General features: G+C 37.5%; 1 protein-coding gene across 1 annotated transcript in view; it reads right to left on the bottom strand.

The window, feature by feature from the left end:
* Positions 1-5,928: 5,928 nt before the first annotated feature.
* The window catches only part of LOC112976551 (secreted frizzled-related protein 4-like), a 14,153-nt gene continuing 4,536 nt past the window's right edge, over positions 5,929-15,545 (bottom strand). Inside the window, exons 2-6 of the mRNA XM_026087930.1 lie at positions 15,418-15,498; positions 15,262-15,327; positions 11,800-11,998; positions 8,556-8,619; positions 5,929-6,117 (exon numbers count right to left, since the gene is read on the bottom strand). Of these exons, the coding sequence (XP_025943715.1) occupies positions 5,929-6,117; positions 8,556-8,619; positions 11,800-11,998; positions 15,262-15,327; positions 15,418-15,498 (599 nt within the window). The remainder of the gene's footprint in view (positions 6,118-8,555; positions 8,620-11,799; positions 11,999-15,261; positions 15,328-15,417; positions 15,499-15,545) is intronic.

The following is a 15,545-nucleotide window of genomic DNA, read 5'->3' as shown; positions in this document are numbered from 1 at the left end:
CTTAGATTCATCAGTTTGGTTCACTTCCCAGGATCTTTGCTAGGGTTACTGATTTCTCTACCATGGAGCAAATATTAATGTTGAAGATTTTTGACAGGGTCAGAAATGCTGAAATGGCAGAATATGTCTATGCCTTAATAAGTGTTCAAGAAGCTTCTGATGGAAGTTCACAACCAAATAGTAAATATTTGATAGCTATCATACACAGTCTTTGAATACTGTGGAATATTTACTGCACCAGTCTTAGATATTTCAGTCAGCTCTTGCTGCACACTAGTTGTGCCTGGTTAACTGTGATATAATTTTTCATACTCAGTTATTATTCATTTAACCATGATTCTTTATACTCCATTACATCACTCAGATCCTTTCAATTCAGAGGTACCTAAGCTGTCATGAAAATTAAAATTCAGCATTTGTTCTGTTAGGTTTTAACTGTTAGCTATTGAAGGATTGCATTATTTGGGTTCATATATACATATGTATCACTCATGATCCCTGTTCTGTGCTTGGTTAAAATGATTCAGTCGATTATATTGAAACATTATACAYAGATCTGTGACAGTTTTTCTTCATGTTGCCTGAATATGCAAACCTCARTTGGAATGTGGGAACATGTAATTTATTAATGCTTATTTGTTTCTCCTAAATATCTTCTTGATCTCAATGTCTCTTGGCAGCTTTGAAAAGAAGTAATTTGAAACCAATAAAAATAACTGTCTTAGGCAGCTGGTGGAGAGATTCAGATGCATGAAGGCTGTGTCTCTTCCAGATACAAACTTTGTAGGAATATCAAAACATCAAACATTCAAAAACATGGCAATTGAAATACTGTCAATGTTTTAACAGATTACTTGGTCACTTTAACAGTTTAACTCAACATTTAGGTATTGTCCACATAATCTATGCTGCCATCCAATAGTCTTTAAATTTCATATTACTGTGAACTTGACATGGTCAAGGTTTGAGCAGTTGTGATCAGATGAGCAGATACTTGCTTTTGTAGAGTCAGGAGGAATGTGTTCCAACATAAACTCCAGCAATTGAGAGTCTCACAGATGAAAATCTTCTTGCAATTACATTTATACAGCTCCTTTGCCTACAAATCTTATAGGTAGTCTATCTATGTCTTTTTATCTTGTATCTAAATGTCAGACTGAAAGAGAATGTGACCTTTATGACCATTTATCTAGAAGATATCTTGTGGTTCTGTGTCGAATTTGATGGTGCAGAGATGTGACTAAAATTCTTCCAATACTAACAAAAGATAACATAATTATTCCTCTGATTTTTGTCCCAAAAGGAGATAAACAGAACCACAGAGTGTGTTTATTTCTATAACAGACCACATATTTCCTTGTTTAGGAACTTTAATGAAATCATAATCTGATATTAAGACTGTATTAAAGATCTGTTTCAGGTTAGAATGATAAACAAGCTGGTTCTAAATCTCAAAATACTGTATAAGAAGAATTAATATGTCTAATTGTAGTATTTGTACTGCATTACTATGTAATAAAATAAGGGAACTGGGGAGATTTTTCCCACTAAGAAGATGAAATCAATCAGCCTGTGGTTGTGTACTGCTGCATTGGTTTTTCTTGCTCTGACTGGTGGATGAAGTACGCTGGTGGGTCAAACCTTACAAGTATCAATTCACTTTATCCACAATTCATTGTGCGTAAATGATCGACTTTCTGATTATCCTGCTCAGAGAATAAATACTGATGTGCTCTGAGTATCTAAAAAGAAAATTTTCATCATATTGTAACCAGAAAGAATCAAAATATCGAGATTGTTTTTCTATTTTGGGGACCTCTTGATCGCTCTGATATATCCATTTACATTCTGTCCATAACAGAGACTGTTGACATGTTTAAGGTACATTTAGGTTTTGGTCTTAGTATTCTCATCCAGAAAAAAAAAAGAGCATGTCCTCCGTCCCAAAAGCTTTTCTTCGTGGTTATTGCCATACTGTTTTATCCACAAGCCTTTTGGCAGTCATGACTGGAGCCAGTCTGATACTGATAGAAAGATTACCTGGAACCCTCTGAATTTACGGCCTATCTAATAAGAAATTTCAAAATCCTGTTTGACCTTCCAATGAATCTGACATTTAATTTCAGAGATGTTATAGGAAATATAGTGTTAGCAGTTGAAATTAGTATCTCCACAGAGCCTTGACTAGGTCTAATTAAAAGTTATGTATCTTTACAGAAATTACATCTTCATTTGTAGGCCATTGCAAGTTATTGGTTTCACTATAAACAGAAACATAATTTCTAATATTTGTTGACTGGTATTGATGGATTTATATTTATCTACAAAATTATTCAGAGCTGATAAGGTTGACCAGAAAAATCTGGTTGAGGAAATTTTCAGATTTGTATTTACATTCAACTACTAAGCAAAACCAAAAAGTGTATGTCAGTTGTGCATAATTGGAGTAAATATTTTTTCAGGTTTCATTGATTTGGAATCCAGGTTACAATGGTGGATAAAATAATTTAAGAGCTGTTTGAGTATTTTGGACTGGAAAAATCTTCTTTTTGTTTGTACAGGAAGTATTTCTCAGTTATACGCAATGACTGGACAAAAGTAACAAAATTACAGTGCTGAATTGAATTAAACTGACCGGGTCATTCAGGTCCTGTTGCAGGGAGGTTTATGGGGGGGTTTATGTGGTTCATAAAAGAGTTCTGATTTGCATTTCCAGTGACCTGCTAAAATGGTGCCAATTATTCACAATTAGAGTGAATATTTTTTCAGGTTTCATTCTTTTGGAATTGAGGTTAGAACATTCAGTGAAAATATTCAATGGCAGCTCTTACTAAACTGGGTACATGTGTGTGGGAGGTAGTAAGAGACTCGCTGGAAACATCTGTTCAATATTCCAGACCATTTTTATTTTATATAAAGAAATGCCAGGCCCCCCAGTACGAAGGCAGCTGTACCACTAAGAAGAAAACATTTGACGCTTTCAATTTTGGCCTGTTAATTTTTCAGCTGTGAAAAGGTACAAAAATTATTTTTGTCCATCAACAGGTTGTTTGTCCACTCTGATAAACCCAGGATTCACGGCTCCAGTCCTGGCGTGCGTTAACATGGCAGTTACTGCCATCTCTGGGCTTGGCCACGGACATGCACAAGGAGAGGTAAGTCTGACTTTTTGCCCCATGCAGAGGATTGGAAGTGGTGGGTGAGTCCTGTGGGGAGGCAGAGGGATACACTCATCTGCTGGAACAGCCCTGGCTGCTCCAACAGCTGTTTCTCACCTTCACAAGGGAAGGGCAGCAGGCTGGAGGGCTACCTTCTGGATCTGGATTCATCTGGTAGTTGATGCTGCAGTTAGTTAATAACTGTGAGAGACTTTCCAGATGGAGTGAATTATATTAGTAGCAAATTGCATTTACTCATGGCTTCATAAAAAATAGAAAAATAGAAAAAATAAAATTGGGAAAATGCACTATCTTACTAGTTCATTCCCCCTGTCTGCATGTTTGTTCTTTATATTATGGTATCCCTTGCTGTTTGTTGTATTGCCTTTCCTTCTTCAGTGTTTTTACCATATCAAAATGAAAGCTAGCATAAAACATACAGAAAAACGTCAAGGAATCAGTAAACACTGCATCAAAGTTTATTCCAATATAATGGAATGGTGAGTGAAATGATAACTTACAGAAGGAATGGTGAAAATTCTCTGTAGCAAATAATTTTTGCATTTTTTTCTTTAATATAAAAAATGACTGAAAAAAGGTTGATTTTAACAGTTGTAAAATAATATGTAATGCTGCTATGAAGTCTAACTAGCTGGTCCAGTGGGTTCAGTCAATGAACACCACACTTGACTATGTTCACAATCAAACTTGTTAAAGTGAAATATCACAACTTCAGTATTTGTTATTTCAACATGACAATGACAGGACTGTTGTTCATTTTTTAATAGTTATCCTTATATATATTCATTAGGGCATTTTAAATTGGGATCAATAGGAAAAAAAAGCCTAAGAACTCCTGATACACAGTAAAAAAAAATTTTAGGAGCTTTCCAATCATACTGATCTTTTAGTTCACGCTTACTTAAGTCAGCATTTTCAAATTTACCTAATTCAGTCACCTACGTTGAAATTCTGGCTCCCTTAATTTCAGTTTCGGTTTTGCCATTTTATTCTATAGTATTAAAATTTCACCTGTGAAGTGAATCTGTATTTAGACACACAAATATGTAGTCTGGTTTTTTTAGGCATGTTAAACGCACACAATTCCCATTAAGATCAATGGATGCTATATGCCCGTCATTCCTGGCACCTGGATTGAACTTTGAACCTAATTCTGCAGGTTTTCCAAAGAGAATTAGCGAAAAAGGCCTACATTCTGATGTTGACCTCTGCTTGTTTTAGYGAACACTTCAAATCTCAACCGATAGTCTTGTAGTTTTGCTTATAACTGCTTTATATGGTATTTTTCAAATTTTCTGAAATACCTCTGCCCCTTTGTTTTAACCATTCTGCTTTGTAATTTATGCTTGCTACTTGTGTTAGCATATTACCAAGTCTATTACCTGTATTACCAAAACCACTACAGCAAATTCTGCCTTCCAGTTCATGCATGCAAATTTCATTGGAATTCTTGTAATAACACAGATTACAACTCATCATGTCAATATATTAATGTGTTAACCTACACAGAACTCTACCTTCTGATATAGACACTCTCTATTTTAGAAATACTTATATTTTATAAATATCAGGAATGCCAAATCTATTCCTTTTGGGGTTGCTGCAGAAGTTCTTGAAGGTCTTTAGGATGGTTATCATGAGCTCATAAAACATAAATGAAGGTGATTTCCTTATGTGCTAACAGAAACTAGACTGTGCTAGCCATACTGGACATACTGGGCAGGAACAGCATAAATGCCATCTTGGAGTTACACCAATTGGATTTGTATCATCTCTGCTATTTTAATACTTCACACAGCAAAAAAGTCAGTAAAACTTACTCTTAGCCCCAAAATAGTAGCATTTGCTTTGTCTGTGACCTGTTGCAGGGCCAATGTTACTTTCACATTAGGAAAACTGCAGATAGCCAGTTGTTTTTGAGAGATTTATGAATAGGGACAAGCAATCTTATTTATTTATTTATTTATTTGGCAACTGAGCAAGATTTAGAAATAGTGTCCAACGATAAAAAATGGTTAAAGATCCAAATGAACACTGAGCCACATGAAGCCCTATCTTCATTTTAATACTGTACAGTAGCTATCTTTTATGTTTAGAGTAATGCTTTTCATTTTCACAACAAAGCTATATTACAGCAAACATGTAAATGCTACTTTAAAGAATTCTACAATTCTGCTTCACTTTAATCTGTTCTCTTAAAAAATACTGATTTTTCAATTAGAAGTTTAAATATGTTTGAAGTTATAACAACAGAAGCCAGTCTGAAGTACAATAAAAAAAAGTCTGCTTTCAATGCATTTTCGTACACAAACTCACAAGTTCAAATAGTAACACGGTAAGCATATTTCTGGCACACACACAAAAAAAACAGTAATCACATAATGCATACCCAGATGCTTATTGGTAAAGTATGCTTTTGAATGCTCTGAACAAGGGCTGTGATTCCTAATAGCAGATAGATTCAGTTCCAGCAGCTGCAGTAGTTACTGCCTTAACCTTCTAGCTAGAATTGAGCCCTAAAGTAAAGCTCAATCAGCTTGAATATGCCTACCACAAATCAGTGCAAACCTACACTCTGTGGCTTGAAAGGAAAAGAAAGCCTTTAAAAGTAAAGTGCAGAAACAATGTCTATGTAGAAACTGCAGTGAGTTTTTAAATTGATGAGTTCTAGATTAATAAAACATGCCAATCAAGCCAGCTTGTGACCCTTATCATGCAAGAAAAGTCTTTCCTTTCAGAAGTGTAATGTTCATACTTTTTKGGGGGTTATTTCTTTCTGGCCATTTCTCATTTTAATGGCCTTTTTGGGGCCACTGACCAACGGGTTGGTGTTCTTTGTTGATCGTTTTGGTGCCCCACTGCGACCACTGCGTCCTGCATTCTGGTTCTTACTGTGGGCTGTTCGCTGCTTTTGCTCTTGCAGTCTCTGTTCCCATCTCTGCAGAAATTGGCAGAAAACAAAGAGACTGAGTTAGGGAAAGACATTACCATTAAATAATTGAGTCTTAATCAAAGATAGCCCAAACCATACTAGTGCTGCTCTCACTGGTTTCATGTTCTGTCCTGGAAGCCATTTATCTCAGTATTTTATTGCTGTCTGCAGTGGGAACCTGCCACATGTTCTTGGGTGGGGGAATTTCCACAACACCAGTTGATAAGAATGGCAACTCATCTCCATGGTCTTTATCCTGCAGAGGGAACCATGTGTACACATCTCGCGCTTTTTCAGAAATTCTGGGAAGTTGGCATCATGCCACCAAAAAGCAGACAGTCCTTTCACAGTATGTATTTAAATGCACAGCTACAAGGGAAGATGGTGTTTACTTTCTGGTTCTGCTTTTCCCTGAGGTGCAGAGGACAGGGCGTAAAACGGTTTATGTTACAGACAGACCAGGGAGATGGCCACCAAAATCACAGAGTACTTAGAGTTGCAATGGGACAGTTGTGAATAATGCATATGCAGCTCTATTTAGCAGCATCCCTGAGAAATTTTGTGAAGCAATTAGCTCAACCAGCCCTTCAAAGAGAATAGCTGCCAGATTTCCAAACCCAGAGCAGTGGTTAGAAAACAGGATTTTAGAGTGAGGTTAAGTGTTTGGGTGGTCTAAAATATGGAGAGATTCAAAACACTGCAGCACAGACTGCACTCTTACACCTCTAGGAACAGAAAGACTCATTTTAAGGAAAACAAGCTAGACAGTTGAAGCTGGAGGGGGTCTCACTGTTCCCCTCTACTAATGAAATTTCTCTTCTGAAAATCCTGAAGAGAAGGTCTTTGCCCATTGATCAGAGCAAGGGAAATGCTCTACAGTTTTGCTGTTTAGTATCTCTGCACTGACCCTGTTGCTATTCAGAGTTGCAGTCTGGCTACAGAAGAGATCAGCCATGTTGTGGTTATGTTAACAGATGTCTTCTGTGGTCCACAGCTAGCTCAAAATACTCATTTTAAGTGGTAACTCAAGATAAAAGTTGGATGCAAGTCTTCAGAGATGAATGATGGGCATTAAAATGAAACCACTGCAATACCTAGCTCCATACTAGTTACATTCATTAAGTCAGGGTCATTATAAGCATCTTTTTAAAACAAAGACTCTCAGCAAGCATTTTGGTGTGTCCCACTCAAACATGTATAAATGAGGATTTAACATATGAAACTATTAATATGAGAGACATGACATGTGCTTTGAGAAGCAGTTTGTTTTGCAGTCATGTATCTATTCTGACAGTCTAAAAATGAATGTCTAAACAGGTTTTAAAACACAATTAGAAATGACCAAGTAGTGCGAGGAGGCCATTAAAACACACTGTGTGCCAATAACAGGTCATTAAGTTGACAGCTAAGGCCTTTCAAGTGTCTCAGTCAATGTCAATACACACATAAATCCCACCTGGTGTCACCTGCAACTGCAATCTGGTTTGGGTTTTTTTTTATGTTTAAAACATTTTTTTCACACACAGGCTTTATTTGAGTAAATGCGGAGAAAATGGAATGATGAAATTATCAAATACAATTCAAGGAATTGGTCTGTAATCTAAAAGCTTCTGCTGACAGAAACATTGCCTTTTTTCCTTTCTATCAATTGCCAATTGGCCCAAAATTGAAATAATTAAAATAAATTTCTCTAATGCTTTGAAAGCGTCCTTTCTGAATTACAGATGTAGTTTTCTTTCATCTCTAAAAGTGCAAGGAAGAATCAGACATTTTCTTCATCCACCCTTTTCTTGCATTACAATGGAAACAGGAGCAGAGGAGCAGAAAATGATTCTAAGTGCTATCCTGAAGCCCCAAGAAGTCAGGCCATCTGCTGCTCCTGCCTCCTCTGTCTTTATACTATCAACTTTTCACTCAGCTGTCCCCTGAAATCAGTGAGGGGATGCCCAATAGCTTTAGTGAGTCTTTAGTGAGAGTCAGCTGGTGAGGAGTCTGTTTCTCAAGCCTACAGTCTTCAATGCAGCAAAGTCCATTTACCCAGTGCAGTGGATTTTAACTAGACTTACCTAACGTGCACTATATGCTCATCTGCATATCACTTAGCAGTTATTTGAAAGAAATTCCCAGATTTGTTATTGTAATAAGGCAGAGTTTACCATCCAACACATCACCCAACCATCATACTTAGGAACAGTTTGCAGATAAAATAGAAATAAAATTTTAGAGACCCTAACATGCAAGACTAAAATTTTCACATTTTCACTTACATTTATATGTAGTGATGTACAGAAAAATAGCCTGACTTTTGGAGGTATTCAAATGTCAAAGTGAAAATAATACCCAGAGATGTTCAGTGTATCTGAAATTCAAGCAATTTATTCAATGCTGAAACAGAACATAGGTGCTTAACTTTTTATTAAGAACATCAGCACTCTTGTATTTACCTTAAATCTTTTGTTTAGTTGATCCTTCCATTTTTCAACTAGACATCCATCAAGAAGCATCAACCTGAAAATTAAGAAATAAATGTGAGTTACAGATGATTCTAGTTTTGAGTCCTGAGATGTCATTCCAGGTGATTTAACATAGGTTGAAGCTGAAATGAGCCAGCAGATACTGGCACTGGCAGTTTTTGCATATGGACAGCTCAGCAGAAGGATGGGACATTTCCCCATAAAAGCATTTCTAAATGCTTATACTAATACTTCTGAAATTAAATTCTAAGCTCTGTAAAAAGTTTCCAAAAGAAAAATCAATTAGATCAAAATCACGTCAATATTTCAGACTTTCGGGRAAAAAAAATCGCAACATTTCCCTTCAGATTTTACGATGAAAACAGTGCTGAGAAAACATTCAGAGCTCTTTGTCCTCACTCTGCAGGAGAAAATTCTCCTGTCCTGATCACTGGTAATGAAAATTTAGGTTGTATAACATGTCCTATGAAACTCTTTACATTTCTTTATTATGTTTTTTTTAAATTATGTCGTGTGTGTGTGTGTGTGTGTGTGTGTAAAACTACTCTGAATATTATGGAAAAAATAAAATATGTTGCCCTAAACGAGGAGAGCAGTTAAATTTAATGCATTTTACTTCTGAATTGAAAAAAGGTAAGTTTCATATGCACCAGTAAAATACAGCTCAGCTGATGAGTGGTAACCTGTTATCTGATCATTTGCAGCCATCTACATTACTACCTACAAATGTATTATGAAGATATTTGAAGTGAATATTTTAGAGTGAATTTAGAAAATGCATGGATGCTGATATTTGTTTACCAATGAAATTTGGCTAGCTCCTATATGAGAATACTAGTCTAGGTGTTATGAAATGAATGAAACAAGTGTAACTATTATATAATCTATGCCTTAAAAAGCTTCTATTATATTCTATTCTGTTTATTCTAAAACACTCTGATGTCACGTTTTCTAGGTCCTAACCTAGAAACCAATATTTTTATAGCACAGGGATGCTGGAATTTCTATATCTCCTCTTACTGCTGACTAGTTCCACAGGRGGTATTTTGTAAGACAGTGGGCCTTAATATGTCCCAGTATCATTTCCCTAATTTTGGAAGGCTTTAATTAAGACATCAGTATTGCCTGAAGAAATCAAAGCATCATGATATGTGTACACAATTTCATATAGCACTTAGTTGGCAGGTGGGCTTTACACAGCATAGCAGGGCCTGACTCTCCAGTATTCCTGAACAATGTTGTCATTCAAACCAGTTCAAAGAGAGTATGAAATGCTGGCATCCATATCCAGTAGCACTATTATCCACTTTGCCCAAATATAAAATGACAACATTGAGTGCAAGCCCTGGAGAATCAGACCAACATGACACACATCTCTTCTTTCCAAGGAGAGATTATAGAATAAACATACAGGAATGAAGTTAAGGCCACATCATTATGAATGAAACCACAACATGGTGTATATCTGATGCATCTTCTGTTCAGGACAAATTACTGAGTGAAACCTTAATCCTACTGAAGGACAATGGGTGTTTTGCCATCAACTTCAGTTAAGCCAGAGCTTCCACCCGTTTTGTCTCTGACATTTTAAGAAGCCACTGTAACTCAAAATCTTCCGTTTACATACCACTGAGTTCAACAGGAAACACATATAATAGTTTGGTTTTTTTTCAAATCCATTTTAGTACACTATATGAAATTAAAAACCTCAGTGACCTTTAAAAACCATCACAAAATATTTGGCGATTGGTGTGTTTTTCCATAGTAATTGAGAAGCGAATTGCAATCTTTCACTTTTGAAATCCCCTTCCCCTGATAACCTCCTGAGGGGCAAGTACAACAAAGTTCTGCAGCTCAGTGCTCCTGGATAGCAATCTCAGTCATGGTCCTTCTGTGTCACTCAGTGCATGTATCCCTRAAATGGGTAACACAATTAAAGGGCTTTAAATTAATCTTTGTGAAATACTTCCAGATCTGGAGGGTGCTGTGTGACAATAGTGTAGTATGTCTTTTAGCTCGCAAAAAGTTATGTTAATAAGGTATTCAGATGGTAGCTTTTAGAAGCACCTATAAAATGCTTTTAAAATATCAACGTTAAAATGATTTAAAATATGGACATGGCCCATCGAGTTCTGTATGTAGATATTCTACAATCCTTACAACTGCATATGTTCAATTAACAGTCATACTGCTGTATGAAAAAACAGTTTGCATGTTTTATGAACAACCTTACTTCTGACCCACAGCACAGACTTACATGTACCTATCATACATAACCTGTCTTGTTGGTGTCTGTTGCTACTGGTGCATTTGGGGTGCTGATGGGGATGGGATGTTGACTTATGCCTCAAGAACCCGGAAGGAAAATTACACTTGTGATTCACCATTCCCTCTCTTCCCCCAGACCAGCATGCTGGATTTTCTTCCATGCCTGGGGCTGGGCTGACTGCCATTTTAAAGGTCTGGTAAAGTTAGGGGTTTTTTTGTTTTGTTTTGTTTTTAAATCATACAGCAAAACTGGCATGCTGCTCTGCAAGTATTTACTTTTCATCAGCTATCCAGGAGCCAAAGCTCCCATGGCTGCAGCTTTGGCTGGTCCTGGTACAGCGGTAGGATCAGAAACATCTCACTGATGGCATCAATCCGAATTACGGATGGGCCGAATGAGAAGGGCTGACTACATCTCCTGCAGCTCTGTGGACTCCCTCATCTCCTTTCCCCACCTCTAGGTTTGGTGAGGCAGAAATCTGCCTTCCTTTGAGCTGCTGCATGGCCCGGCGGGAATGAAAGAAGCCCTGACTTCACAGCCACTGTCAGCCTTGTAGTACGTGAAGCACTTCGTACCTGTGGAAAACAGCCCTAGAAAAACACTCTCAAACAGCTGGAGATGCCTGAACTGCCGCACAACATGTTAAGCAATATGCTGTCAGCTCCTAATGACACCAGGGTTTACGCTCCATGTGAGAGCCAGGTTTTGTAAATACCACATCATGGGTCAGAGCTGAGGTTGATTTTTAAGTGCAAAAATGAATTGTAAAGGTAATTGAAACATGGAGGTCTGTGTGTGGGTTATCTTAAGCAAAACAATCAGTGTAATATTAACTATAGACTCACAAAATATACTCACGAACAGAAAGGGAGCTTTGCCTCTTTCTCTTCTATTACAGCTAGCTATAAGGCTAATGCTTTTCTGAACCACATAGCAAGTGCTCACCTTGAACGCCATTCGTAACACATGATAAGCACATCCTGCTTTGGCTGAAGAGGTGGACACTGGCAGGAGGAATTTGTAAGAAGAGGCACTTGAGACAGAGGAATAGGCATCGAAGACTTAAGTATGTCTTTTACTTCAACCACCGTTGTTATCTCGTTGCAGTTCCCTCTTTCTATGCTTCTTACTTTAGCATGAATGACTGCAATTAGAAAAACAGGCATAAGAACACCACATTGTATTAGAAACTTAAACACATCTTAAAAATAAATAAAATGTCTTAAATTGGAAGCTGTCATTTTGGTTGTGAATCTAGAACTATTTCTTCATGTGTGGGCATGTACAGTGGCTTAGAATAACAAAGGCATGATCCTGATTTGGTTTTCAGTAGGACTGTTGACAAGCGTGAAATTAAACACGTGCTTAAAGCTTTGCCAGATCAGGCTGAATGATCTAGCCTGGAACTGCGCACACAAATAGTTCCTTTGACTCAGAYTTGAACAACCCCTCACATAAATCAGAGTCATTCTATAGCTACATGTTGCTATTTCGAATTAAGTAATGAGTAATTTACCTCACAGACAGTTTACATGAATGCAGTCTTTTCAATAATAAAATAATTTCACTGTAATGTACATCCAGGAACTAAAGTCTCCCGTTAAATGTAAAAAAGAAAGGAAGATTTGAAACAAGTAGTTAGAGACTAAGAGACTTGGGATTTTCATGATGGTTTATACCTTTTTCTTTTGCCTTTTTTGAGAGAAGCTACTTATTGGATTATGTTTCAGTAGTAAAGATTCCCAAATAAAATAAGTTCTGAAAAGTGTTCTTCTGATTCTGAATATAAAGCATTCACATTTTTATCTTTTACTGAGGAAGACTTTATGCCTACAGGATTGCAAGACGGTGAAGTTCTACAAATTGCTCTGAGGATGGTACCTGATCAGTTTTGTACCTGAGAAGCCTGGAGGTATCTATTACTGTACTATTTTACACATTTTTTCGTTCTTAAGTCCCTGTGCTAAGTACCAAATCAGAGAAATGAAGCAAGGTTTTTACATGAAGGACTTTGTCTCTAGGAAATATCAGAATTAGAAGGGTCCTATTATCAAACTATCAAGAAATTCTTCAGAGAAATTAGCAGTGTATATGCCTCAGCTCCAAAAGCCGGATTCTATATCTCTACGTGCACAAAGTCCTGTCAATAGTGCCAGGAACTTTGAGTGAGAAAGGAATGATTGATTAGGCCCCAATCAAAGTTTTCTTTTTATGGAGTTCAACATGAAGATTTAATAGCAAGTGGAGGAAAGCCACAGTTACAGAGGTTTTGAAGGAAATAGCAAAATACAGATGTCCTTTTTCTCTTCCTTACTATATATGTTAAATGCAACCCCAGTTGACATAGAACGTGGTGTGATCACCTGGCAGTAACATTGCCCCTTGCAGTCTCCAAGTCAAAGGCAGTCAAATGCATCTTAAAACATTTGGAATAAATTTCAAATGTAGAGGAAAACAGGAGAGCAGCAATTCTAATGCAGTCTGGGTTTTATGTGCTAACCTTTTCAAGACATAAATAACAGCTACAAAATGCATTGGGAAGTTCAGTTTTAGAGACTCACAACCCTTTTTTTAAGTGTGATTGAAACCAAATAGTACTTCAGCTCCTAAACAACAGAGAAACTTTTGAAAATATTTACCCATCATATTTGCATGAATTTTAGTTGGAATATGCTTTTCAACAATCAATGCAGATGTTAACCTAGTACTGTAAGCATGAAAGATATCTGTTGCAATGAACAATTTATGAAAACATTATAAAATTATAGCTATGATTATAGTTATGYTTATACCTATAGCCAGGTAATCAGCAATGATTCTCTTGTTTTTACCAACTAAAAAAGAGTTCTAAGCAGCCAGAAAAACAATTTGACTGTCTGTATTATTTTAAAGGATGTCAGAAAAATTTGAGTTTTATTTATAACTTGTTCTCCCTTGTCCCACCTCCCAATCATTTTCCATATGAACATGTCTATTTATTTTAGAGGAGGCTGAATAAAAATCTACTTCTCAAAAATAAAATCTTGATTTTACAAACGCAGTGAAATTAAATTGTTGAAGCTTTTCTAAATCTGAGATCCCCACCTGCAGTTTTTATTCAGGCAACACTCCTACTGAACTCACTGGAATCAAAACTTTGGCTAAAACCTGTATTTCAGAATAGTCATTTTACATCACTTCTTTTTCATATATTTCAGACAAGTGTGGAAGTTCATTGTTCCACCTGAACTATCACTCTTGGTGTACTGAGAAAGATTAAGGAATTACATACAAATATATCATATAAATGCACCAAAATGCCATGACAAAATTAGCTTTCTAAGTTAGATGTTCTGTTTGATCATTCCCACCAAACTGGCTGTGATTTTTTTTTTTTTTGTACTAACAAAGGCTGAAGCAAATAACTACAAACATACTTTCATTTGAGATCAGACAAATAGGAATTTAAATGTCTATTGTGACAGGATATAATATCCCTATTGTATAAGAAATGAATACATCCCTTGAAGAAACAAATTTTCTCTGAAAAAAAGCCCTTAAACTGCACTACACCATGATACTACATGTTAAATTCATAGTTAATAGAGATTTTCTATTGACAGTACAGAAGTTTAATCCAGTATTTATCTTACTTCGCTTTCTTTCTGACTCCTGACGTCGGAAATCCCAGGGGTCAGGATGTGTGTGCATGGGGGGGGGGAGCGGGACGAATACTTACTTGCATTGCCAATATGTCATACAACATATCATAAAACTATTGGCCAACTCCTCGGCTGGCTGGTGTAAATTGTCATTGAATTCAGTTAATCTATGACAATTCACCAGCTGAGGCTCTGGCTAGTAAGTAAAAGAATATAACAATTTGTAAGTAATAAAGTTACTTTTCAAGTATTTTATTAGGTTGCTTCAACTTCATTCACAGTCACCCGTTTTATTTAGGTGAGAGCTGCAAAATGCATGTGATAAGTAAATCCTGGTTTATTCCACCTGCTGAAGGAAAGCGGGAGCCAGCTAACATGTGGTCACGCTCCCATTGAATCCAATCGCATTCATCAGGTGTGACCTTTACACTAGCAAGCAACATTTCTGCTGAGCAACCTGTGGTCGCGGTGCATTTTACTGACCTTTTCCCGTTTTTATCAGAAAAGCACTGTCATCCGCACAGTAACTATTACTGCCTGCAGGAGATGGGCACTAGCGGTCAGTTTTGGAAGAGGAAGATTAAATGTATGAGGCTTTGGAAGCCTGAGGTGCAGCAGTGTCCTCCGGCTGGACAGGGGCTGAGAGCTGGTGCAGGGCGCGCGGCACACTGAGGAGCCGCCTCACCTGCAGGTGAGGGTGGTGTGGGGCATGGAGCGGGGCTTGGGCAGGAAGGGGAAAACGAAATCATGTCCTTCGTTAACTTACTGTAGCTGTAGTTCTTGGTCAAATAGGTCGACAGCGTGGGCTTTGTCTTTTTGCACCTGCATCGCTCTTAGAAGGAAGGGAAGAGGAGATGGTTAGGAGGTGTCGGCGAGGGGCACGCCCGCCCGGGGAGTCACGAGAGGGGCACCCGAGGCTCACCCTGGTTTCGGCTCTTGCATTCGGGCTCGGGGGGCCTCTCCGGCACCACGGCACCTTGCGTGAAATCCGTCCACTTCACATCTACAAACAGAGGCGCCGCGGGAGGCACCGGTAGCGCCGGGAAAGGC

The sequence above is a fragment of the Apteryx rowi genome, unplaced genomic scaffold (genome assembly GCF_003343035.1).
Source record: "Apteryx rowi isolate R43461 unplaced genomic scaffold, aptRow1 scaffold_741, whole genome shotgun sequence".
In the NCBI taxonomy this organism is placed as follows: Eukaryota; Metazoa; Chordata; class Aves; order Apterygiformes; family Apterygidae; genus Apteryx; species Apteryx rowi.
Note: the sequence above shows the minus strand (reverse complement) of the source record. Positions and strands in the feature narration are given on the sequence as shown.